A 27,985-nucleotide genomic window follows, 5' to 3' on the forward strand; every position below is an offset into this window, starting at 1 on the left:
CCAATCCCTCCACTGGTCTCCATTCAGTGTCCTCCACCCCTCTCCGCCAATCCCTCCACTGACCTCCCATTCAGTGTCCTCCACCCCCTCTCTACCAATCCCTCCACTGACCTCCATTCAGTGTCCTCCACCCCTCTCCACCAATCCCTCCACTGGTCTCCATTCAGTGTCCTCCACCCCTCTGTACCAATCCCTCCACTGGCTTCCATTCAGTGTCCTCCACCCCTCTGTGCCAATCCCTCCGCTGGCCTCCATTCAGCGTCCTCCACCCCTCTGTGCCAATCCCTCCAATGGCCTCCATTCAGCGTCCTCCACCCCTCTCTGCCAATCCCACTGACCTCCATTCAGTGTCCTCCACCCCTCTCTACCAATCCCTACACTGGCCTCCATTCAGTGTCCTCCACCCCTCTCTGCCAATCCCTCCACTGGCCCCCATTCAGTGTCCTCCACCCCTCTCTGCCAATCCCTCCACTGCCCTTCATTCAGTGTCCTTCACCCCTCTCTGCCAATCCCTCCACTGACCTCCATTCAGTGTCCTCCACCCCTCTGCCAATCCGTCCACTGCCCTTCATTCAGTGTCCTCCACCCCTCTCTGCCAATCCCTCCACTGACCTCCATTCAGTGTCCTCCACCCCTCTCTACCAATCCCTCCACTGACCTCCATTCACTGTCCTCCACCCCTCTCTACCAATCCCTCCACTGACCTCCATTCAATGTCCTCCACCCCTCTAAACCAATCCCTCCAGTGGTTTCCATTCAGTGTCCTCCACCCCTCTCTGCCAATCTCTCCACTGACCTCCATTCAGTGTCCTCCACCCCTCTCTGCCAATCCCTCCACTTGTCTCCATTCAGTGTCCTCCACCCCTCTCTACCAATCCCTCCACTGGTCTCCATTCAGTGTCCTCCACCCCTCTCTGCCAATCCCTCCACTGGTCTCCATTCAGTGTCCTCCACCCCTCTCTACCAATCCCTCCAGTGGTCTCCATTCAGTGTCCTCCACCCCTCTCTACCAATCCCTCCACTGGTTTCCATTCAGTGTCCTCCACCCCTCTCTGCCAATCTCTCCACTGACCTCCATTCAGTGTCCTCCACCCCTCTCTGCCAATCCCTCCACTGGTCTCCATTCAGTGTCCTCCACCCCTCTCTGCCAATCCCTCCACTGGTCTCCATTCAGTGTCCTCCACCCCTCTCTGCCAATCCCTCCACTGGTCTCCATTCAGTGTCCTCCACCCCTCTCTGCCAATCCCTCCACTGGTCTCCATTCAGTGTCCTCCACCCCTCTCTACCAATCCCTCCACCGCCCTTCATTCAGTGTCCTCCACGCCTCTATGCCAATCCCTCCACTGGTCTCCATTCAGTGTCCTCCACCCCTCTCTACCAATCCCTCCACTGGTCTCCATTCAGTGTCCTCCACCCCACTCTACCAATCCCTCCACTGGCCTCCATTCAGTGTCCTCCACCCTTTTCTGCCAATCCCTCCACTGGCCTCCATTCAGTGTCCTCCACCCCTTTCTGCCAATCCCTCCACTGGCCTCCATTCAGTGTCCTCCACCCCTCTCTGCCAATCCCTCCACTGCCCTTCATTCAGTGTCCTCCACGCCTCTATGCCAATCCCTCCACTGGTCTCCATTCAGTGTCCTCCACGCCTCTATGCCAATCCCTCCACTGGTCTCCATTCAGTGTCCTCCACCCCTCTCTGCCAATCCCTCCAATGGCCTCCATTCAGTGTCCTCCACCCCTCTCTGCCAATCCCTCCACTGGTCTCCATTCAGTGTCCTCCACCCCTCTCTGCCAATCCCCTCATTGGCTTCCTTGATCCCACCGTATAAGTTACAAAATACTAACCACAACATCGCCCCCAGGTACATCACCAACATCATCTGCAGATATCCTCTCTGCTCCTCCCAACACCTCCCACTCTCTACTCCCTTGTTATCTTGTCCCATACTCCTCTCCCAGCCCCTATCCTGTCCGGTTTTAAACAATCCCTGAAAACTCACTTATTCACGGAAGCCTCCCCCCACCTCCACTGCTGCCTGGTCTGAGCACCCGGGACGCCCCTGGCTGGTGTCAGTGCACAGAGTGGAGGACAATCGATGACCAGCCACTCACTTCTCCTATCAGCTGTAAATTAGGTCCTCTGGGGAGGTTAAAGAACCCACCACCACTCTGTACAAAGTCCTAGATTCTACAGAATACTTGACACCCAAGACCCATGATGCGGCATAAGACTCTCAGAAATGTAGAAAACACTAAATAGGCTGGACTAAAAGTGTTCCCATGGGAGGGGGTAGTAGTTCCTAAATTTACAGCAACCCTCCTATTACCCCTCCCCCCAACACATCCTATTGTGTGACCAACACCATCCAAATAATTCTTACTTTCATTTCCCAAAGCTATACAGGTCTCCTTGTAGACGGATAAATCAAATGACGGCACCAATGAGGATGGAGGAGGACCGGAGTCACATGATTGAGAAGATACTAAACCTCACCCTGGAGATCATCTACCTGCCGACCGGAGAGGTGAGGAGGATTCTGGGAGGTCACATGACATCACTCTTATTTCTATAAATAAAACACAGACCTGACCGGAGAGGTGAGGAGGATTCTGGGAGGTCACATGACATCACTCTTATCCCTATTAATAAAACACAGACCTGACCGGAGAGGTGAGGAGGATTCTGGGAGGTCACATGACATCTCTCTTATCTCTATTAATAAAACACAGACCTGACCGGAGAGGTGAGGAGGATTCTGGGAGGTCACATGACATCACTCTTATCTCTATTAATAAAACACAGACCTGACCGGAGAGGTGAGGAGGATTCTGGGAGGAGGTCACATGACATCACTCTTATCTCTATTAATAAAACACAGACCTGACCGGAGAGGTGAGGAGGATTCTGGGAGGTCACATGACATCACTCTTATCTCTATTAATAAAACACAGACCTGACCGGAGAGGTGAGGAGGATTCTGGGAGGAGGTCACATGACATCACTCTTATCTCTATTAATAAAACACAGACCTGACCGGAGAGGTGAGGAGGATTCTGGGAGGTCACATGACATCACTCTTATCTCTATTAATAAAACACAGACCTGACCGGAGAGGTGAGGAGGATTCTGGGATTCTAACATGATATTCCTATTGGTTCTCCAATACAGAGATTTCCTCTTGTGAAGTCCGGTGATCATATGACCATCACAGTGCCTCCATGTGACTCCCTAAAACCTGAGAGACACAACATGGAGAAGATCCTGGAACTGACCACCATGATGGTCCATCTGCTGACAGGAGAGGTGAGGAGGATTCTGGGAATTCTGGGACATTATCCAGTAACAGACAAGGGATGTGTCTGGATGGTGACTGTATCATTGTGTGTGTCAGGTTCCTATAAGGTGTCAGGATGTCACTGTCTATTTCTCCATGGAGGAGTGGGAGTATTTAGAAGGACACAAGGATCTCTACAAGGATGTCATGATGGCCAATCAGCCGCCCCTCACATCACCGGGTAAGAGGAGACTTTATTGTAAAGGAGAGAGCAGTACGGAGGCTCCACCCATCCCCCATCATCTGATAAACACATAGAAACAATGTATTCAGTCAGTGTGTGTGTTTCCTACAGATGGATCCAGTAATGGGAACCCACCAGAGAGATGTCCCCGTCCTCTGTATTCCCGGGATTCCACACAGGAAGGTCACATCAACCCTCACTATTACAAGGTTGGTATGACGGAGCATCTAGAACATGGAGATGTGTTGATTTTCTATGGAAGCTTATATCTTACAGATGATATTCTCTCTCATTTTCTTGGTTTAGAGTGGAGATCCAATGGATATAGAATTTGAGGTGAAATCAGAAGAAGAAGAGAGGTATGTGAGGGATGATCAGCAGTCTATGGAGGAGGATGGACTATTGAGGCTAATTCTAGAGGACGGCACTCTCACAGAGATCAGCACAGGTGGGTCATTAACACTAAATACTGCTGTAATAACAATCGGCTGGTATTGCTTTTACATGGAGGAATCACCAGCAGAAAAAAAATGAAGATATCTGAATGATACCTGCAGACGCATCATTCAGATTTAACCACTTAAACTGCAGGACGTCATATGATGCCCACCTAAGCGGGAAGTGGTTAAGCACAATAAAAGAATTAATTGAACTTAATATAAATTGGATGGTTTATTTTTTCATGAATTTAGAATAATTACTGTCCTCTCGGAATGTGAGTAATTATGACCAAACTAGCAGACAACAAGGTCCGACCCAATCAGACCTTCCCCTCAGATTCTTCTTTGGAGATGGCAAGGATCGAGTCTATACAAGTAGGTACAATGACACAGCCTACCGTCATTACCACATTCCTTGGGGGGGGAAAAGATACTTTTTTTTTTTTGGATAGTATTTAATAATGTGATAACATCCTCCAACTTTGGAACCTTAAACAGAAAGTGATAATGAGGGAGGAGTCAATAACCCAATGATAGGGGTCTTCAGGATCAGTCCAATCTTCATCTTGGTTGTTCTCCCCCCATCCTCACTCTCTGACCTCTGGTGGGGCTCAGCCCCGCTGTTATTCATGACTAAATCATGGAGTAAATAAGGAAGTGCAGGACTTCTTGTGTTGGGAAGATGGCAATGAGTGATAGAGGGGGAGGGGACACTCGTCCTATAATCCCCTCATCACTGTCACTCCTATAGAAGACAGTTCTCGTTGTTTCCTCCCTCTCTGACTAAGGTCCATGAATAAAGAAATGATCTGGTAGGAGATCAGAGGACCCATTTACTAGTTACCTTGAGGGGGGAATTGTAAGATCCTCAGAGACAAAGCTGCCTGATGTGGGCGGAGTCCTGGTTTAGGGGAACCAATCAGCTCATGTCTAGTAATAATAAGCCAAATGGTCCGGGGCTGAAGTGGTTAAACAATTCTACTTATAATTTGTCCTAAGTCACAACCTTTATATTTTTACCTTATAACAGAATTATCATTAGGTCAGTAGATACTAAAATTGTAATCGTATCTGTGGCCTGGAATATAATATGTATAATTTGAATGGGGGGGAGGGGGGGAATTGTAAGATCCTCAGAGACAAAGCTGCCTGATGTGGGCGGAGTCCTGGTTTAGGGGAACCAATCGGCTCATGTCTAGTAATAATCTTTGTATTTCTATTTTAGTAGATGGACGGGAGATGAGGAAAACCTCAGAGGATTGTCTCACTTTGTCTCCAGACTGTAAAGTAGAAGATGAGGACATCACACAGTATAGTCCAGGAGAAAACCCGACTACCTCAAATGTCCATCCGGCACCACACAGTGTAGATGGACCATCGTATTCCTCTTATCCCGAGGAACCTCAGACTGTGCGGGACGGTGCCGGACCATCGTATTCCTCTTATCCCGAGGAACCTCAGACTGTGCGGGACGGTGCCGGACCATCGTATTCCTCTTATCCTGAGGAACCTCAGACTGTGCGGGACGGTGCCGGACCATCGTATTCCTCTTATCCTGAGGAACCTCAGACTGTGCGGGACGGTGCCGGACCATCGTATTCCTCTTATCCCGAGGAACCTCAGACTGTGCGGGACGGTGCCGGACCATCGTATTCCTCTTATCCTGAGGAACCTCAGACTGTGCGGGACGGTGCCGGACCATCGTATTCCTCTTATCCTGAGGAACCTCAGACTGTGCGGGACGGTGCCGGACCATCGTATTCCTCTTATCCTGAGGAACCTCAGACTGTGCGGGACGGTGCCGTCCTTCCAAAAGAGAAAAGGTTTCCCTGTACTGAGTGCGGGAAGTTTTTTCCTTTTAAATCTAGTCTTAATGTGCATAAACGATTTCACACGGGGGAGAAGCCGTATTCCTGTACGGAGTGCGGGAAACGTTTTTCAATGAAGTCCCATCTTTCCCAACACCAGCGAGCTCACAAGGGGGAGAAGCCGCATTCCTGTTCTGAATGCGGGAAATGTTTTCCGAGTAAAGCAAGTCTCACTGAGCATCAAAATGTTCACACTGGACAAAAGCCATATCGCTGTCCTGAGTGCGGGAAATGTTTTTCACACAAGTCCAATCTTTTTAAACATCAGAGAACGCACATTGGTGAAAAGCCGTATGCCTGCCCTGAGTGTCCAAAATATTTTTCTCGAAAATCTGCAGTGGTCGCCCACCAGCGAACCCACACAGGCGAGAAGCCGTATTCCTGTCCTGAGTGCGGGAAATTTTTTTCAGAAAAGTCCAGTTTTTCTAGACATTGGAGAACCCACACGGGGGAGAAGCCATATTCCTGTCATGAGTGCGGGAAATCTTTTGCAGTAAAGTCCAGTTTTTCTAGACATCGGAGAACCCACACGGGGGAGAAGCCCTATTCCTGTCCTGAGTGTGTTAACAATGCACCCCCACCCCACCAACAGTCGGTCCTCCCTGCAGCAACAATAGACCCCCGCCCCAGCAATAATAGTTCCTTGCCAACAATAGATTCCCCCAGCAACAATCAATCCCCCCCCCCCCCAGCAACAATAGTTCCTCCCACACAACAATAGACTCTCCACACAGCAACAATGGACCACCCTCAAAACAAAATACCACCCCCCAGCAAACGAAAGATCCACCCCCAGCAACATTATACTCCCCCTAACGGCAACAACAGATCTCCCATCAGTCAACGTCAATAGACTCTCCAGCAGCCAGCAACAATAGATCCCTAACATCATCATAAGACCCCCCCCCCCCCAATCAACAATAGACCCTCACACAAAAACAGATCCTCAGCAGTGACAGTAGATCCCGAGCACACCCCTTTCTATTACATACATTTTGTGCTGGATGTCCCAGAACTCTGTTCCTGCTGAAGAAGAGCCCCGAGTGTATGTCAGAGGGTGATCAGCGTCATGTGGAAGGACACTTAGTACAGTGAAGGGGATCTCCCACCCTTCTGCTGCATAGCCACAGCCATGCTAGAAGCCGAATAAAGGAGGTGATATTCTGATGGGGGCAACTGATGTAAGGGGGGACTCTGATGGAGACTCTGATTTAAGAAGGGCTCTAAGGGGGACACTGTTGTAGGGGTGACTCTGATGGGGGCACTGATATAGGGGGGGACTCTGATGGGGACACTGATGTAAGGGGGTCTGATGGAGACTCTGATTTATTAGGGATACTGATGTAAGGGGGGTCTCTAATGGGGACACTGTTGCAAGGGGTGACTATAATGGGAACACTGATGTAAGGGGTGACTATAATGGGAACACTGATGTAAGGGAGGACTATGATGGGGATGTTGATGTAAGGGGGGCCTCTAATTGGGACACTGATGTAAGGGGTGACTCTGATGGGGATACTGATGTAAGGGGTGACTCTGATGGAGACTCTGATGGGGACACTGATGTAAGGGGCAACTCTGATGGGGACACTGATGTAAGGAAGCCTCTAATAGGGACACTGATGTAAGGGGTGACTCTGGGGACACTGATATGAGGTGACACTGATGGGGACACTGATATGAGGTGACTGATGGGGACACTGATGTAAGGGGCAACTCTGATGGGGACACTGATGTAAGGGGGCCTCTAATGGGGACACTGATGTAAGGGGTGATTCTGATGGGGGCACTGATGTAAGGGAGGACTATGATGGGGACATTGATGTAAGGGGGCCTCTAATGGGGACACTGATGTAAGGGAGGACTATGATGGGGACATTGATGTAAGGGAGGCCTCTAATGGGGATGCTGATGTAAGGGGTGACTCTGATGGGGACACTGATGTAAGTGGGACCTCTAATTGGGACACTGATTGATGTAAGGGGTGACTCTGATGGGGACACTGATGTAAGGGAGGGCTATAATGGGGGCATTGATGTAAGGGGGGCCTCTAATGGGGACACTGATGTAAAAGGTGACTCTGAATGGGACACAGATGTAAGGGAGGACTATGATGGGGACATTGATGTAAGGGGGACCTCTAATGGGGACACTGATGTAAGGGGTGACTCTGAATGGGACACTGATGTAAGAGGTGACTCTGAATGGGACACTGATGTAAGGGAGGACTATGATGGGACATTATTGTAAGGGGGCCTCTAATGGGGACAATAATGTAAGGGGTGACTCTGATGGGGTGATGGGGACACTGATGTAAGGGGTGACTGATGGGGCACTGATGTAAGGGAGGACTATGATGGGACATTGATGTAAGGGGACCTCTAATGGGGATAATAATGTAAGGGGTGACTCTGATGGGGACACTGATGTAAGGGGTGACTGATGGGGGCACTGATGTAAGGGAGGACTATGATGGGACATTGATGTAAAGGGGGCCTCTAATAGGGACAATAATGTAAGGGGTGACTCTGATGGGAACACTGATGTAAGGGGGACCTCTAATGGGGACACTGATGTAAGGGGGACCTCTAATGGGGACACTGATATAAGGGGGACCTCTAATGGGGACACTGATGTAAGGGGGACCTCTAATGGGGACACTGATGTAAGGGGGGGTAATATATATGATGTGGCTCCTCTTACTGAAGAGTCTTGACCTTTGGAAGAACCCTGGTTGAGAAAGGCTGGACCATAGTTACATAGCTACATAGTAGGGGAGGTCGAAAAAAGACACCAAGTCCATCGCGTCCAACCTATGAAATGATGTGTGTGAAACGATGTAGTGATACCATCTCTAAATGAATGACTTCGGGCTCCAACCGCTGGAGGTTTGGGGGAGAGGGTTAAATCTGGCCATTTCGTTTGGGGAACTGCAATCAGCTTGGTCAAGAGTCAGGATTCTGTCTGACGTCATTGACCAAGATATTGGCATGACCATTCGTGGTGCATGACGGAAGCCCACAAGTTTCTTTACAATGCGATATAAGCCGGCAAACAGGCAGTAAGCTGGCAGTGCCGATACTGCCCCTAAATGAAGTCCGACAGTCAGAGGTTTGATAAGAGGGAGCGCTGGCCAAATCTGACCATCTAGTTTGCCCATTCAGCTAAGAACAGCTTGGGTGTGGGTTGAACTCGTGGTCAGTAGGAATGAGCTTCGTGTTCGAGTCGAACGTACGTTCGACTCGAACATTGGTCGTTCGGGCGTTCGCCGAATTCCGAACGTTTGGGCCGTTCGCGGCAAAATTCGTGTGGCCCACAATGCACTGCGATGGCGCAGTGCATTGCTGGCTCATGATTGGCCAAGCATGCACTGTGACCCCGCATGCTTGGCCAATCGCAGCGCCAGCAGCGAGGAGAGCCATGGTTGGCCACAGGCATCCTGCCTGTGGCCAATCATAGCTCAGGCTGTGTAGTGCACGCCCCACACTATATAAAGCCGCCTTTGAGGCGGCCTCATGTAGTGTGTTGGCATCTGAAGCAGTGGGTGTTCTGTGTACCTTCAACACAGTTACACACCAATCGTTTTTGGCTGATTTCCTATCTTGCTCTTGTGTAGTGGTTACTGTCTGTGCCCTGACCGCAGTATACACCGCTATATTCACCTCACCTATATAGCTAGTGATCTATCTTTAATAATAGAGCTTGCAGTCAGTAGTGTTAGGAGATAGTGCGTGCTGTCTGCGTGCTCTGTACCCAGTACATACCACTATATCCACCTACATAGCTGTTCTCTATTTGAGCCCAATTGTCATCTACAGGAGTTATTGGAAGTTGTGTGTGCCTCCAGCACAGCACAGTATACATCTGCATATACCCCTTTAACTCTGCTGTTCTATAAAAAAGGCATCTGCAGGAGTTAGTGGGTGTTGTGTGCCTCCAGCACAATATAAACTACCCAACTACTGTTTTACCCAACTCCCTTCAGGCCATTACCATGTCTGGAAGGCCAGCAAGGAGAGGCAGACAGGCGCGAGCCGATAAAAGAGGGCAAGCAGGCTCTGTGTCTAGAGACAACAGTGCTGGTCGTGGACGCGGTGCATTGTCATCAGCACGTGGCCATGGGACATGCTTGTCCTTCTTTTCTGCAGCTGGACATGTTGAACCGCAACATGCCAACGACTTGGTAGAGTGGATGACCAAGCCCTCTTCATCCTCTCTCACCCAGTCTCAGGGTACTAGCAAAGCATCTGCCAATGCATCGTCTTCCCTCCTCTCAATGTCATCATCAGTGACTCCTTCCCTAGACCCACCACGTCCTCCTGAGGAGTCTCCTGAACTCTTTGAGCACAGTGTTGGGTACATGCTCCAGGAGGATGCCCAGTGTTTTGTAGGCTCTGATGATGACACTCAGCTAGAGGAAGGCAGTAGCGTGAATGCAGAGAGAGGGGATGCTCAAGAAGCACAGCAATCTGGCAGTCATGTTCCACAAGCTGCAGCATACTGCCAGGTTTGCTACAGCGATGAAGAGGGAGGGGATGATGAGGGCACTGACTCCACGTGGGTGCCTGGAAGGAGGGAGGAGGAGGCACATGTCCAACGAGGCGGGATGCCCTCCGGGGGCCAGCTTAGGGGCAGCACACCGACTGAATCACACCGCAGAGCTCCGCCTGCGCAGAGCGCTTCCTCTGCGCGTTATTCTAAAAGTTCTTTGGTGTGGGCCTTTTTTGAGACGAGTGCATCAGATCGCACCGCTGCTATTTGCAACATATGTCTCAAGCGTATCTCACGTGGCCAAAACATCAGCCGCTTGGGCACCACATGCTTGACCAGACATATGTTGACCTGCCATGCAGCTCGTTGGCAAGCGTACCTCAAAGACCCACACCAAAGAACAAAGCGGACCTCTCCTTGCTCCTCATCAGCTGGGATCTCCAACCCCATGAGACCTTCAGTCCTCTCTGAAACCTGCTCTGAGAGGAATGAAGGTGTAGAATTAGGTGTGTCACAGCCAAGTGCTTCCGGGAACTCTGCTAGTGGTACATCCACGTCTGATTATAGCAGGCAAATGTCCCTGCCCCAGCTGCTGGACCGGTGGAAGAAATTTACTCCCAGCCATCCACATGCCCAGCGGTTAAATGCTAGCTTGGCTAAATTGCTAGCACTTCAACTGCTGCCTTTTCAGTTGGTAGACTCGGCCCCCTTCCGTGAGTTTGTACAATGTGCGGTTCCTCAGTGGCAGGTCCCCAAACGCCACTTTTTCTCACGGAAGGCGATTCCGGCTCTCTACCGGCATGTGGAAGGCAATGTCCTTGCCTTGCTGGACAGGGCGGTCAGCGGTAAGGTGCATATTACCGCTGACTCATGGTCCAGCAGGCATGGACAGGGACGTTACCTGTCTTTCACGGCCCATTGGGTCACTCTTCTGGCTGCTGGGAAGGATGCAGGACAAGGTGCAGTAGTGTTGGAGGTTGTTCCGCCACCACGCCTCCAAAATGCTACTATTGGTTGTGACACACCTCTCTCCTCCACCCCTCCTCTTCTTCTTCCTCCATGGCCTCTTCCAGTGCTCTGTCCTCAGAACCAGCGGTGCTCCGTAGGCGTTCCAGGGGCTACGCAAGTACGCAGGCAAAACGATGCCATGCCGTGCTTGCGCTGGTTTGTTTGGGGGACAGGAGCCACACTGGGGCGGATGTTTTGTCAGCTCTGCAGGGGCAGGCCGAGAGGTGGTTGACGCCACGCCAGCTTAAGCCAGGAATGGTGGTTTGCGACAATGGCACCAACCTCCTCTCCGCCCTCCGACAGGGACAACTGACCCATGTGCCCTGTGTAGCTCACGTCCTTAACCTGGTGGTGCAGCGGTTCTTGGGCAGGTACCCCGGCTTACATGATGTCCTGAAGCAGGCCAGGAAAGTCTGTGTGCATTTCCGACGATCATTTAATGCCTGTGCTCGGCTGGCTGAGCTCCAAAAGGAGTTGAACCTGCCCAAGAACCGCCTTATATGTGACATGCCCACCAGATGGAACTCAACATTGGCCATGCTGCAGCGGCTGCACACGCAGCAGAGGGCCATCAATGAGTACCTGTGTGACTACGGCACCAGGACAGGGTCAGGGGAGCTTGGTTTTTTCTCACCACGCCAGTGGGGCATGATCAGGGATGCATGCACTGTCCTGTCACCGTTTGAGGAGGCCACAAGGATGGTGAGCAGTGACAGTGCATGCATCAGTGACACTGTACCTCTTGTCCACCTCTTGGAGCATACGCTGCGTGGAATAATGGACAGGGCACTTGAGGCAGAACAGAGGCAGGAAGAGGAGGACTTCCTTGCCTCTCAAGGCCCCCTTTATCCAGACAGTGTTCCTGCTGTGCCACCCATCACACAGGAAGAGGGTGAGGAGGAGGATGATTGTGTCAGTGTGGAGGCTGGCACTCAGCAGCAGCAGTCTTATAGGGATGATTTACAGTCCCAAGAAACACGTGGACTTGTACGTGGCTGGGAGGAGGTAGCTGCGGATCATGTTGTCCTTAGTGACCCAGAGGACTCCGGACCGAATGCCTCAGCTAACCTACGCTGCATGGCCTCCCTGATCCTGCAAAGCCTGTGGAAGGATCCTCGTATTCTTCGGATCAAGGAAAGGGACCATTACTGGCTGGCCACTCTCCTTGATCCACGGTACAAGGGTAAGGTTGCCGACCTTATCTTGCCATCGCAGAGGGAGCAGAGGATGAGACATCTCCGGGAGGCCTTGCAGAAAGCTCTGTGCAACGCGTTCCCAGAGACTGGGAGGTTACAAACTCCTGGTCCTGGACAACGTGTTGCTGAGGCATCAGTCAGAAGGAGCGGTGGAGAAGGTGGCCGTCTGACTGATGCTTTCAGACAATTTTTTAGTCCGCAGCCCCAAGGTATGATTGGTTCCAGCACCCATCGCCAGCGTCTAATTTACATGGTGCAGGAATACCTAGGGGCAAGGTCAGATTGGACACCTTTCCCACCGAAAATCCTCTGGCTTACTGGGTCTTGAGGATGGATCACTGGCCAGAGCTTGCACAGTATGCAATTGAGCTACTGGCCTGTCCTGCATCCAGCGTTCTTTCGGAACGCACCTTCAGTGCTGCTGGTGGCTTTGTTACCGATCACAGGGTGCGCCTGTCCACCGAATCAGTTGATCGACTGACCTTCATCAAGATGAGTCAGTCTTGGATCACCCACAGCTACCAAGCACCTGAAGCTGATGTAACCGAGTAATTTTTTTTGAAATACCACATCCCTTCAAGACTGCCTATGCTGATGCAGAGTGACTGTCCTGTTATGTTGATTGTCTATCCTCTTCCTCCTCTGCTGATATGTTGGAAGAACATTTTTGGTTCTGGGTGATGCCAGCAGCCCAATTTTTCTGCCCCTGTTTAACAGGGGCGTTTAAGTACAATTTTTGATGCAATGCTTTGCAGCAGGGCTAATTCCTGCAAAAAAACTAGAGTATATGGCAGAGGTTGCAGTGTGATGGCACCAGTGCCTAAGGCCCAATTTTTCTGCCCCTGTTTAACAGGGACATGTAATTACAATTCTTGATATAATATTTCACAGGAGGGCCCCTTCCTGTGCCCACCCAGAGTAACGGTGAGGACTTATAGTGTTGTGGCACCAGCACCACAACCACCAAAGGTCAATTTTTCTACCACTGTTCAACAATGGCATGTAAATACAATTCTTGATATAATCGTTCACAGCAGGGCGCTCCAGCGCCCACCAAGAGTCACTTTGAGGGCTTACAATGTTGTGGCAAAACCAACACCTTGTTCCGCCATTTCTGCAGAGCATATAGGGCAGGCCCCTACTTTCAAACATCCAACTTACAAACATCAGACAGCAGCAAGTGAGATGAAAAAAGATGGACGACAAAACAAATTATACAGGGGTGATAACCCTTCCCTATGTTTTCCAAAAAGCTTAAAAATAATTTTTTTGACTGGAGCTACACTTTAAAAATGTACCAGTTGAAAATTACAAACAGATTCAACTTAACACAACAAACCTACACAGTCCCTGTCTTGTTTGCACCGCCTGTATACTGCTGTTCTGAGTATATAGGGCCTGGGGGCCACACGCATTTCCTTTTTTTAATATGGGTACAGGGTTCCCCTTAATATGCGTACAAGACCCAAATAGGCTGGTAATGGGCAGGAGGGGCTACCCATGCCATTTTTCTGAATGATTTTCAACCATATTGCAGGAACCAGATATAACATTAAAACCGCAAGCAGTTTTAAATGATGTTATTTCCGTTTAATGTCATTTTGTGCAGGGACTGTTCTAAACACGGGAAACACGTGGCACTTCACAGGCATACTACAGACACCCCCCAGGCACCATATTTAAAGGAATATTTCACTTTTTTTTTTCACTTTAATCGTCATTAAAATCAGTGCTCCCGCCAAAACGGCCATTTTTAAAACCTTTTTTTGCATTGACCCATGTCCCCTGAGGCAGGAGTCAGGTCCCCAAACCCTTTTTAGGACAGTATCTTGCATATTAGCCTTTAAAATTAGCACTTTCCATTTCGAACGTTCGAGTCCCATAGACTTCAATGGGGTTCTAACGTTCGTTTCGAACGTGGGGTCCGTTCGAAAGTTCTGGTGCGAACCGAACCGGGGGGTGTTCGGTTCATCCCTAGTGGTCAGTTCAAACCCAAAGCTCATCCTCACTGAGCATCAGAAACTGTTAATTACTCAAAGAACCCCTGACGACCTTTGGAAGAACCTTGGCTGGACTACGTAGTGATACCGCCACTAAATTAAGGGCACAATCCGCTTGGGTGAGGAGGTTAAATCCGGCCATTTCATTATGGGGAACTCCAAACAGCTTGGGTTAGAGTCAAATTCATGGTCCATTTGAACCCAAAGCTCATCCCGAATGAGAGACGGTAACTATTCAATTTTAAAGGAACCCCTAGAAACCTTTGGAGGAACCTTGGCTAAGGATGGCTGGACTAGGCAGTAATATACACTATATGGCCAAAAGTATTAGGACGCCTGCCTTTACACGCACATGAACTTTAATGGCATCCCAGTCTTAGTCTGTAGGGTTCCATATTGAGTATTCAGTAATATATTTCTCTCCTCCTTGGTGGGAGTGGAGATGACCCCCATCTATAAGGATATACAGTACATACACACACAGCACAAGGCCGTGTTCACACTACGAAACGTTTCTCGGGGCTGCAGTTCCTATGATTTCCACAAGATGGCGAGCTTCTCACTTCTACCATAGAGACAGGAAGTCTCTATGGAAGACAGGAAGTGATGTCAGATACAAACAGGAAGTGATGTCAGGTATAAATAAAAAGTTGGACGAGAGGTGAAGTGGGAGGAAGTAGAGAGGAGACGTTGGTGGAATCGGCAGTAGAGGAGGTAATAAGATCTTATCTTCTATTTACACACAGTAACCCCCCGTCATGTCCGTCCTCTTCCTCCATAGTCACTGTGATGTCTTTTATTTCCAGCAGATGATGATACACACATGTATAGTGTGGGAACCTAGATTAACCCCCCTTCAGGGCCAGAACATTTCACCAATTTTGGGGGCTACAGGGGCCACCCGAGTACGCACGTCCCTTAACCAAATGTTGGCTTTCTTATCATTCGGGTGGCTGTAAAGTGTCAGCCCTCCTCCTCCCAGCCTTATATCCCGGGTTCTGCTGCCTCGTCGGAGCACCCCGGGACGTCCATGGCCGGTGTCACCGGGGGAGCGTGGAGGACAATCGGTGAACAGCCACTCGCTGATCATCTCGGTTAACGGACTTGCCAACTGGGCCAATTCCAAACACTTCGCTCCTCCGTGTAAAAATGTACTTTTTTATTTTTATTTTGCTAGAAAATGACTTTGAACCCTCCAAACGTTTTTATATATGTACCTGAAATTCTCCATAGGTGGCGCTTTAAACGCCTTTGTACGGGTTACCAGCGTAGAGCCGCACGGGAGGTCTGGTGATGGAATTATTGCTCTCGTTCTGACATTCCCGACCACACCTCACGTGTGCGGGGCGATCACCAGTTACATACGAATGTGGGAGCCACGCAGGCGTGCGCATTTGTTGCGTGAGCGCGGTGGAACGGGGGCGCTTTAAATTTGTTTTTTGTTTTTTATTATTATTTTATCCCCTAAAAATTTTTGGGGGATTAACTTTATTGCTATTACAATGTATCAACAACATCGCTTGTGATGGCATGGGGCCGTGACGGGTGGAGAGATCTGGGGTCTGTTAGAGATTGGAGCCTTGCAGTCGGGCAATTATCCTGATTATCCGGCAACTCCCGGCCAAAAGTCAGCGAGTTCCACAAAAACTCTGGATGGCCGCACTCTGTAAAATTTAAATGTGGGATTTTTCTGACTCCTAGTCTTCAGGTGAGGAGCTGGGCATTGCACCTGAGGTTATGAGGATGGCGTGAGAGACCGTATAGCCGACCCACCTAGAGATGAGTCCATTTGTGTAGGAAGTTCCCCTTCCTGGACATCATGATGACCCTCCATTGACCTCACAGCACTGCCTCAGAGCAAACAAGTCACAGGAAGGATCGTATTTATCATTCCTTGTCTGCAGATCTAATACTAATCAAATCCAGTTCAGAAACCAAACAACCCCAACAGGGGATTTCTGATTTTCCCAAGAGGGTTCATGAAAATGTATCCAACACTAAACAGTCCAAACTAAATGTGTTCCCATGGGGGGTAGTAGTGCCTAAATATACAGAAACCCTCCCCCCCTCAACATCCTATTATTGTGTGACCGACACCATCCAAACAATTCTTACTTTCATTTCCCAAAGTTATCCGTCTACAAGGAGACCTGTATAGATCAAATGAGGGCACCAATGAGGATGGAGGAGGACCGGAGTCACATGACTGAGAAGATACTAAACCTCACCCTGGAGATCATCTACCTGCTGACCGGAGAGGTGAGGAGGATTCCGGGAGGTCACATGACATCACTCTTATCTCTATTAATAATACACAGACCTGACCGGAGAGGTGAGGAGGATTCTGGGAGATCACATGACATCACTCTTATCTCTATTAATAAAACACAGACCTGACCAGAGAGGTGAGGAGGATTCTGGGAGGTCACATGACATCTCTCTTATCTCTATTAATAAAAACACAGACGTGACCGGAGAGGTGAGGAGGATTCTGGGAGGTCACATGACATCACTCTTATCTCTATTAATAAAACACAGACCTGGCCGGAGAGGTGAGGAGGATTCTGGGAGGTCACATGACATCACTCTTATCTCTATTAATAAAACACAGACCTGACCGGAGAGGTGAGGAGGATTCTGGGAGGTCACATGACGTCACTCTTATCTCTATTAATAAAGCACAGACCTGACCGGAGAGGTGAGGAGGATTCTGGGAGGTCACATGACATCACTCTTATCTAGGTCTCAGTAGACCATGTTCTTATTATAGAATGTAGATGATGTCAGATGATTGATATCGGTTTATCTTTCTCCTGATCTGTAGGATTATCTTTTAGTGAAGATGAGCAAGACCCAGAGCTCCACCATGGTGCCTCCCCCTCCTTCTGCCATACTTGAAAGGAACAAAGAGCAGAAGATCCTGGAACTGACCACCATGATGGTCCATCTGCTGACAGGAGAGGTGAGGAGGATTCTGGGAATTGTGGGACATTATCCAGTAACAGACAAGGGATGTGTCTGGATGGTGACTGTATCATTGTGTGTGTCAGGTTCCTATAAGGTGTCAGGATGTCACTGTCTATTTCTCCATGGAGGAGTGGGAGTATTTAGAAGGACACAAGGATCTCTACAAGGACGTCATGATGGACAATCAGCCGCCCCTCACATCACCGGGTAAGAGGAGACTTTATTGTAAAGGAGAGAGCAGTACGGAGGCTCCACCTAGATCCCCCATCATCTGATAAACACATAGAAACAATGTATTCAGTCAGTGTGTGTGTTTCCTACAGATGGATCCAGTAATGGGAACCCACCAGAGAGATGTCCCCGTCCTCTGTATTCCCGGGATTCCACACAGGAAGGTCACACCATCCCCCATCATCATCAGGTAGATGAGGAACAATTATTGGTAGTTCTGATTTATACACAGCATGATTGTTATAATGAATGTTTTATTATATATTCAGATTCAAAACCTCAGGGATTACAATATTGTTGTTAAAGAAGAGTATAAAGAGGAGGATGAGGAGTATGGAGTGATGGAGGAGTTTTCTGAAGGACACAAGGATATGATGGAGCCACCAAATACCAGGAACCCACCAGAGAGATGTCCCCGTCCTCTGTATTCCCGGGATTCCACACAGGAAGGTCACACCATCCCCCACTGTTATAAGGTTGGTGGGACGGAACATCTAGAACACAAAAGTGACTTCTGAAGATGGATGAATTCTGTATAAGATGATATTTTCTATCCTTCTCTTGGTTTAGAGTGGAGATCCAATGGATATAGAATTTGAGGTGAAATCAGAAGAAGAAGAGAGGTATGTGAGGGATGATCAGCAGTCTATGGAGGAGGATGGAATAACGGGGACATTTATAGAGGAGGACACTCCTACAGAGATCAGCACAGGTGGGTCATTAACACTAAATACATTCCTCCACCCATACTGCTCACTGATTGTTTTTTCCCAGAGTAGGGTGATATCGGCCCATAATACCTGTGTTCCCTGTCCTGCACTTTAGATCTTCGTTTCCATCAGATAACCCCCCCACCCTGTGCTGCAGACACCATTTTTATATACACTATATTGGCAAAAGTATTGGGGCACCCCTCCAAATCAACGGACTCGGGTGTTCCAATCACATCCATGGCCACAGGTGTATAGAATGAAGCACCTCGGCATGCAGACGGCTCCTACTAACATTTGTGAAAGAATGGGTCGCCATCAGGTGCTCAGCCAATTCAAGCATGGTATCTTAATAGGTTGCTGTCAGAAACCATGAAATCAGACCGAGACCGAAGTACAGGTAAAAAGTAAAAAGAACAAACGTAGTCAAAACATAGCCAAAGTTCAGGAACCGGAACGGATAGTCAGCCAAGCCAGAAGTCAGGGATCAATGTAGTGGAACAGCAAGCAGGATCTGGAGCCAGAAGGGATGTCAGCAAAGCCAGTCTTTAAACAGGAACGCAGGAGATAGTCTCTGTGATGTTGACCAAGGTGAAGGCAGAGATCCAGTGGACTGGACAGCTTAAGTAGGCAGGACTCATGAGCAGGATATCATCAACAGCTGAGTAACTGTGGAGAGTGATAGGAGCTGGTAATTAGCCGACAACTTAGCGGCCAGCTCAGAGAAGGAAGGGCTGAGCCCAACCCACTGACAGTTGCCACCTGTGCAATAAGTCCATCCATGAAATTTTCCTTGCTACTAAATATTCTACGATCACCTGTTAGTGGAAGCAACTGTAAACCGAAACTCAGCCACGACTGGGTAGGCCACGTAAAATGACAGAGTGGGTTCAGCGCATGCTGAAGCTCACGGTACGCAGAAGCCGCCAAACGTCTGCAGAGTCAGTAGCCACCGACCTCCAAACTTGGTGTGGCCTTCAGATGAGCACAACAACAGTGAGTAGAGGGCTCCATGGAATTGGGTCTCCTCTCCATGGCCGAGCAGCTCCACCCAAGCCTTCCATCACCAAGTGCAATGCAAAACGTCGGGTGCAGTGGTGTGAAGCACGACGCCACTGGACTCTACAGCAGTGGAGACGTGTTCTCTGGAGTGACCAATCACGCTTCTCTGTCTGGCAATCCGATGGGCGTGTCTGCGTTTAGCAGTTGCAAGGAGAACGTCACTGGCATGACTGCATTGTGCCAAGTGTAAAGTTTGGTGGAGGGGGGAATATAATGTGGGGGTTGTTTTTCAGGGGTTGGGCTTGGCCCCCTTGGTTCCAGTGAAGGGAACTCTTAAGGCGTCAGCATACCAAGACATTTTGGACAATTTCATGCTCCCAATTTTGTGGGAACAGTTTGGGGACGGCCCCTTCTTGTTCCAACATGACTGCCCACCAGTGCACAAAGCAAGGTCCATAAAGACATGGAGGAGCGAGTTTGGGGTGGAGGAACTTTTTGTCCCACACTTCCCGATAAAGAGAAATCCACATCCTGCTCTCTACAGATTTTATCAAAATGAAGTCGCTACATAATATAGGCTACTGTGCAAAAGTCTTAGGCAGGTGTGATGTGTATCAATTGCATGAATGGAAAGTAAATCCAATCCAATATTTGGGGTGACAACCCCCCCCCCCCACTTTCTTCTAGGTAGACTTGCACAGTTGGAGAAGGAGCTCGGCAGGTAGGTGGTTCTCTGTACATCTTGGAGAACTAAGCACAGATCTTCTGTAGATGTTGGTTGCCTCCAATCCTTCATCCAAGACAGACTCCATGATGGTGAGATCAGGGCTCTGTGGGGGTCAAACCATCACTTCCAGGACTCCTCCTCCTCCCTCCTTCCTTCCCTTCCTCCCTCCTTCCTTCCCTTCCTCCCTCCTTCCTTCCCTTCCCTTCCCCCCCTTCTTCCTCCCCCCTCCTTCCTTCCCTTCCTCCTTCCTTCCCTTCCTCCTTCCTTCCCTTCCTCCTTCCTTTCCCCCCTCCTTCCTTTCCCCCCTCCTTCCTTTCCCCCCTCCTTCCTTCCCTTCCTCCTTCCTTCCATTCCCTTCCCCCCCCCTCCTTCCTTCCCTTCCTCCTTCCTTCCTTCTTTAGTTCTCAATGACATTGGCTGGATGGAATCGGTCTAGCCTGCAGATTTCTGTTTGTGAAATTCTCTCTTGTTAAGCAAGGCCTGTCATGCCCACTGTACAAACTCAAGTCTCAACTTCTATTCCCTTACCTTTGCTAACAGCCCCTCTACTCCCAGTCCTTTGTCCTCTCTGCCATCCACCACACCTGACCCTTCATCTTGGTTACCGGTGTCTGCTCCAGCCCAAGCACCTAAATTCTCTTCTGCCATTTTACGTTTCACTCGTTCCCACCAGACTTCTCTAGACAGTAGATGGGGCTACCTGGGTCCCACTGGTTTCCTTCAAACTTCTCTGGATAGTAGACGGGGGGGGGTACCTGGATCCCACTGTTTTCCTTGAGAGTAATCTGGATTGTAGATGGGGGTACTTTAGGTTTCACTCGTTTCCACCAGACTTCTCCGGACAGTAGATGGGGGTACCTGGGTCCAACTGGTTTTCTCTGGACAGTATATGAGGGTACCTGGGTCCCACTCGTTTCCACCAGACTTCTCTGGACAGTAGATGGGGGTACCTGGGTCCCACTGGTTTCCTCCAGACTTCTCTGGACAGTAGATGGGGGTACCTGGGTCCCACTGGTTTCCTTCAGACTTCTCTGGATAGTAGAGGGTGGGGGGGGGGGGTACCTGGATCCCCCTGGTTTCCTTCAGAGTAATTTGGATTGTAGTTAGGGGGTATTTTAGGTTTCACTCGTTTCCACCAGACTTCTCCAGACAGTAGATGGGGGTACCTGGATCCCCCTGGTTTCCTTCAGAGTAATTTGGATTGTAGATGGGGGTATTTTAGGTTTCACTCGTTTCCACCAGACTTCTCCGGACAGTAGATGGGGGTACCTGGGTCCAACTGGTTTTCTCTGGACAGTATATGAGGGTACCTGGGTCCCACTCGTTTCCACCAGACTTCTCTGGACAGTAGATGGGGGTACCTGGGTCCCACTGGTTTCCTCCAGACTTCTCTGGACAGTAGATGGGGGTACCTGGGTCCCACTGGTTTCCTTCAGACTTCTCTGCATAGTAGAGGGCGGGGGGGGGGGTTTCCTTAAGACTTCTCTGGACTGTAGATGGGGGTACTTAGGTCTCACTCGTTTCTAAAAGACTTCTCTGGACAGTAGATGGGGGGGTACCTGGGTCCCACTGGTTTTCACCAGACTTCTCTGGACAGTAGATGGGAGCACCTGGGTCCCACTGGTTTCCTTCAGACTTCTCTGGATGGTAGATAGGTGGTACTTGGGTTCCACTGGTTTCCTTCAGAGTAATGGGGGTTCTTAGGTTTCACTCATTTCCACCAGACTTCTCTGGACAGTATATGGGGGTGCCTGGATCCAACTGGTTTCCTTCAAAGTAATCTCGACAGTAGATGCGGGTACCTGGGTCCAACTGGTTTTCTCTGGACAGTAGATGAGGGTACCTGGGTCCAACTGGTTTTCTCTGGACAGTAGATGAGGGTACCTGGGTCCAACTGGTTTTCTCTGGACAGTAGATGAGGGTACCTGGGTCCAACTGGTTTTCTCTGGACAGTAGATGAGGGTACCTGGGTCCAACTGGTTTTCTCTGGACAGTAGATGAGGGTACCTGGGTCCCACTAGTTTCCACCAGACTTCTCCAGACAGTAGATGGGGTTACCTGAATCCCACTGGTTTTCACTAGACTTCTCTGGACAGTAGATGGGGGTACCTGGGTCCCGTTGCTTCCTGCCAGACTTCTCTGGACAGTAGATGGGGGTACCTGGGTCCCGTTGCTTCCTGCCAGACTTCTCTGGACAGTAGATAGGGGTATCTGGGTCCCACTTGTTTTCACCAGACTTCTCTGGACAGTAGATAGGGGTACCTGGGTCCCGTTGGTTCCTGCCAGACTTCTCTGGACAGTAGATAGGGGTACCTGGCTCCCACTGGTTTCCTCTAGTTCTGTGCTGATGACACTGCTGGACATCTTCTGATATGTCTTTCATCTACTGCATTACATTTCCTTGGCCAACCACTGTGACTACGCTCCTCATCGCTAACCGACCAAAATAGCTAAAAACAGCTTGAACAGTACATCTTGGAACCCTAGTCTGCTTTGAATTCTTTGCCTGGGAGAGTCATTGCTGATGCAGTATAACTGCCTCGTGTTTCCGGTTGCTGTGCTCAGTCTTGCCATGGTGTATGACCCGCGACATGAAACTGTCTTCCACAGCCTCACCTTTAGTAGCAGAGTTTGGCTGTTCCTCACCCAGTTTTAAACCTTCTACACATCCGTTTCAGTTAATGGCTGTTTGTTTCAGCCTACAAATGAAATTGATGATCATTTAGCACCTGCTTGGTATAATCGGTTAATCATACATCTGACTCTAATCCTACAAAATCCCTGACTTTGTGCGAGTGTACAAAGTGTGCGAGTGTACAAAGTGTGCGAGTGTAAAGAACTGTGGTTGGTTTGAAGGCAAAGGGTCACACAAATTGTTGAGTTGGATTTTTCTTCTTTTCGCTCACTTTGCATTTTTAAATTGCTAAAAATTAAAAAAATGTAATATATATTTTTGAAAACATTCTTAATTTACAGCATTTCTTCACACCCGCCTAAAACTTTTTCGCAGTACTGTATGTGAGGATTCCTTTCTGCTGATATTGTTCGGCCAATCTCACCCAACAATAGACATGTGCGGGGTCCGTTTCATTTCGAACCCAAATCCTGGAGAAAATTTTAATTATTCTGAGATTCGGATGAATCGGAATTTCCCGAATTACAATAGTAACGAATTTTAAACGAATAGGAAATGACAAAAGAAAAAATTTTTGTCCAAAATTTCAAAAATTGGTAAACAAATTGAAATTTTAAACGTATTGCTGATTTTGATGTGTATTAGTGTTTGAATATACTGTAGCCCTCTTCCAAAATTCAAACTTCGAAAAGAATGGAATAAAACAGAATAGAAAATAAAGGCAAATAATTGGGGGGAAAAAAAAATAGAATAGAATGAATATAGACGTCTTCCGAAATTCAAATTTTGAAAAGAATGGAATAAAACAGAATAGAAAATAAAGGCAAAGAATTGGAAAAAAAAATAGAATAGAATGAATATAGATGTCTTCCGAAATTCAAATTTTGAAAAGAATAAAATACAATAGAACGAATAAAGAGTAAACAGAATAGAATAGAAAACGAAGGAAAAGAATAGAATAAAGTAGAATATATCTGTCTTCCAAAATTCGTATAGAATAGAACCTGCTCATCTTTCTCCAGTGTTTTTCTCCCTCCGGTGTTCTAATCCCTCCGGTTGTCTTCTTTCTGTGTGTGTGTGTGTGTGTGTGTGTGTGTGTGTGTAAGGGGTGTGATTGATGGCAGTGTCAGATCCCAGAATAATCGCTGTAACCAGTCTGACTGTTAGGAATCGTCTGTAATAGCCGCTGTCACGCAGACAGGAATATTTCAGAGATTTACACTCCAGTAGCGCTCTTCATAGAGATGGAAGTTCTTTAAGTTCTGGTTTAGAACAAACAGAGATAGGCTTATCATTCAAACTAACATTTTATGTGATAAAAGACAAAGAAAAGGGTGAAGGAAAAAAATAAAAATAAAGATATTGCACCAAAAAAAGAGAGACAATAATACAACGGGAAACCGATAAATAATACATCACAAAGTCCTGGGTTCCTCAGGTTGTCTAGTAATAATCTTTGTATTTCTATTTTAGTAGATGGACGGGAGATGAGGAAAACCTCAGAGGATTGTCTCACTTTGTCTCCAGACTGTAAAGTAGAAGATGAGGACATCACACAGTATAGTCCAGGAGAAAACCCGACTACCTCAAATGTCCATCCGGCACCACACAGTGTAGATGGACCATCGTATTCCTCTTATCCCGAGGAACCTCAGACTGTGCGGGACGGTGCCGGACCATCGTATTCCTCTTATCCCGAGGAACCTCAGACTGTGCGGGACAGTGCCGGACCATCGTATTCCTCTTATCCCGAGGAACCTCAGACTGTGCGGGACGGTGCCGGACCATCGTATTCCTCTTATCCCGAGGAACCTCAGACTGTGCGGGACGGTGCCGGACCATCGTATTCCTCTTATCCCGAGGAACCTCAGACTGTGCGGGACAGTGCCGGACCATCGTATTCCTCTTATCCCGAGGAACCTCAGACTGTGCGGGACGGTGCCGGACCATCGTATTCCTCTTATCCTGAGGAACCTCAGACTGTGCGGGACGGTGCCGGACCATCGTATTCCTCTTATCCTGAGGAACCTCAGACTGTGCGGGACGGTGCCGGACCATCGTATTCCTCTTATCCTGAGGAACCTCAGACTGTGCGGGACGGTGCCGGACCATCGTATTCCTCTTATCCTGAGGAACCTCAGACTGTGCGGGACGGTGCCGTCCTTCCAACAGATAAGAGGTTTTCCTGTCCTGAGTGTGGGAAGCAATTTCTATTTAAATCCGGTCTTAATGCGCATAAAAGATCTCATTCAAGTGAGAAGACTTATTCCTGTCCTGAGTGCGGGAAAAGTTTTTCAAAAAAGTACCGTCTTTACAGACATCAGATGTTTCATTCAGGTAAGAAGACCTATTCCTGTCCTGAATGCGAGAAAAGTTTTCTTCATAAAGCTTCCCTATTCAAACATCAGAGGTCTCACAAGGGTGAGAAGCCGTATTCCTGTTCTGAGTGCGGGAAACGTTTTTTCCAGAAGTGCGATCTTTACAGGCATCAGAGAACTCATACAGGTGAAAAGCCGTATTCCTGTCCTGAGTGTGGAAAGTGTTTTTCAAGGACGTCCAATCTTTACACGCATCGGAGATTGCACTTGGGGGTGAAGCCGTATGCCTGTTCTGAGTGCGGGAAATGTTTTTTAAAAAAAGCAGACCTTGTCACACATCAGAGAGCTCACACAGGGGAAAAGCCGTATTCCTGTCCTGAGTGCGGGAAATGTTTTTCAAACACAACCAATTTCTACAGACATCAGAAAACTCACACAGGTGAGAAGTCGCATTCCTGTCCCGAGTGCGGGAAATGTTTTTCAAGCAAGTCCAATTTTGACAGACATCAGAAATGTCACACGGGTGAGAAGCCTTTTTGCTGTCCTGAGTGCGGGAAATGTTTTTCACAGAAGTCGCATCTTTGCAAACATCTGAAATCTCACACTGGGGAGAAGCCGTATTCCTGTCCTGAGTGCGGGAAATGCTTTTCACAGGCTTCACATCTTTATAAACATCTGAAAACTCACACGGGGGAGCAGCTGTATACCTGTCCTGGGTGCGGGAAATGTTTTACAGAGAAGTCTCGTCTTTATAGACATCAGCTTTTGCACTTGGATAGGAAGGCCTATTCCTGTCCTGAGTGTGAGAAAAGTTTTCTTCATAAATCCTCCCTATTCAAACACCGGAGAGCTCACACAGGGCAGAAGCCGTATTCCTGCTCTGAGTGCGAGAAAAGTTTTTTCCAGAAGTGCGATCTTTTCAGACATCAGAGAACTCATACGGGAGAGAAGCCATATTTCTGTCCTGAGTGCGGAAAATGTTTCTCAAGGACCTCCAGTCTTTACAAACATCAGAGGTTGCACACGGGGGAGAAGCCGTATTCCTGTCCTGAGTGAGGGAAATGTTCCTCACTGAAGTCCTGTCTTCCTGTACATCAGGGGTCCCTTGAGGTGTATTAGTGAGTGCGGGAAATGTCTTGTATATGAATGTTGCTGGACATGTGGGGAGGAAGCATGTAACGAAACGTCCCACACTCCGCTTGAGTGCTTTCATCATATACCGCTTCCTCCAGTCTGAGAACAGATAGAAGATATCAGCTGAATATTACAACCAGGAACAAGGCAGGACTTGTTTGGTGTTTGTGTTGAGCAACCGAATGAGTACTGCCTAGTTTGTGGTTGTCAGCGGTTGAAATATCTGATATCTATATTCAGACTGGGAGGAAGCGATACATGACAAAAGCACTCAAGTGGAGTGTGGGACGTTTCATTACAAAGCACACCCTGATATACACCTCAGATATACTCCATGGCTGATCTTCATCATGGAAGAAACAGTTGATAAGGAGATCAGAGATCACCAAAGACATGGATGAAGTGTTGTACCGTGTCGGCCATTGATAGCAGGAGAAAAATAAAAATGGAGTCATTACCTCTCATTGGCTGAGTGCATTTTGTGGTATGGAGACTTAGAGGTTTATTATTCTGTTGCAAGAGGTCTGTTTTTACTCAAGTCGTCTTCCAGGACGAAACGCGTTAACCCCGCCACTTAAAAGGCGGTCCTCTGTTCCTTTTAAAATAAAAATTGAGTCCTTACCTCTCATTGGCTGAGTACATTGTGTGTTATGGAGACTTAGAGGTTTATTATTCTCTTGCAAGAGGTCTGTTTTCTCAAGTCGTCTTCCAGGACGAAACGCGTTAACCCCGCCACTTAAAAGGTGGTCCTCTAGGTCTTTTAAAATAAAAATGCAGTCATTACCTCTCATTGGCTGAGTACATTGTGTGGTATGGAGACTTAGAGGTTTATTATTCTCTTGCAAGAGGTCTGTTTTTACTCAAGTCGTCTTCCAGGACGAAACACGTTAACCCCACCACTTAAAAGACGGTCCTCTGTTCCTTTTAAAATAAAAATGGAGTCCTTACCTCTCATGGGCTGAGTACATTCTGTGGTGTAAACTCTTGAAAGAGGTCTGTTTTTACTCAAATCGTCTTCCAGGACGAAACACGTTAACCCCTACCACTTAAAAGTCAGTCCTCTGTTCCTTTTAAAATAAAAATGGAGTCCTTACCTCTCATGGGCTGAGTACATTCTGTGGTGTAAACTCTTGAAAGAGGTCTGTTTTTACTCAAATCGTCTTCCAGGACGAAACACGTTAACCCCCACCACTTAAAAGTCAGTCCTCTGTTCCTTTTAAAATAAAAATGGAGTCCTTACCTCTCATTGGCTGAGTACATTTTGTGGTGGAAGATTTCATAAAACTTTTAGTTTTAGGGATTTATTTATAAAAAAATATATATATATTTTGGATGAATGTCGATTGGAAAATGTAAAATCCGGGCAACAAATGCCGTGACAAACTCTAATGCCCTGTACACACGGTTGGACTTTCCGACGACAGATTTTGGCCCAAACTTGTCTTGCATACACACGGTCGTACAAAGTCGCCAGGAAATCCGATCGTTCTGAACGCGGTGACGTAAAAAACACGTACGACCGGACTATAAACAGGCCAGTAGCCAATAGCTTTCGTCTCGTAATTATATTCTGAGCATGCGTGGCACTTTGTCCGTTGGAATTGTCTACACACGATCGGAATTTTGTTGTCGGAAAATTTTTTGATCCAGCTCTCAAACTTTTGTTTCCGACGGAAAAAGTCAGATGGAGCCCACACACGATCGGATTTTACGACAACATGGTCCGATCGCACATTTTA

General features: G+C 48.2%; 2 protein-coding genes across 2 annotated transcripts in view; both read left to right on the plus strand.

Annotated features, from left to right (window-relative positions):
* Nucleotides 1-16,274, plus strand: part of LOC143955448 (uncharacterized) — a 119,796-nt gene extending 103,522 nt beyond the window's left edge. The window contains exons 8-11 of the mRNA XM_077465493.1: nt 3,630-3,728; nt 3,826-3,967; nt 5,185-6,422; nt 16,224-16,274. Of these exons, the coding sequence (XP_077321619.1) occupies nt 3,630-3,728; nt 3,826-3,967; nt 5,185-6,422; nt 16,224-16,274 (1,530 nt within the window). The remainder of the gene's footprint in view (nt 1-3,629; nt 3,729-3,825; nt 3,968-5,184; nt 6,423-16,223) is intronic.
* Nucleotides 15,093-26,710, plus strand: LOC143955449 (uncharacterized). The gene is made up of 5 exons (XM_077465494.1): nt 15,093-15,236; nt 16,653-16,781; nt 17,347-17,484; nt 17,573-17,758; nt 24,183-26,710. The coding sequence occupies exons 2-5, from the start codon at nt 16,686-16,688 to the stop codon at nt 26,166-26,168; spliced, it is 2,406 nt and encodes an 801-aa protein (XP_077321620.1). The 5' UTR covers nt 15,093-15,236; nt 16,653-16,685; the 3' UTR covers nt 26,169-26,710.
* The last annotated feature ends 1,275 nt before the right edge of the window (nt 26,711-27,985 follow it).

Source organism: Lithobates pipiens, unplaced genomic scaffold, assembly GCF_037356315.1.
Source record: "Lithobates pipiens isolate NorthernLeopardFrog02 unplaced genomic scaffold, aLitPip1_a1.2 Scaffold_35, whole genome shotgun sequence".
In the NCBI taxonomy this organism is placed as follows: Eukaryota; Metazoa; Chordata; class Amphibia; order Anura; family Ranidae; genus Lithobates; species Lithobates pipiens.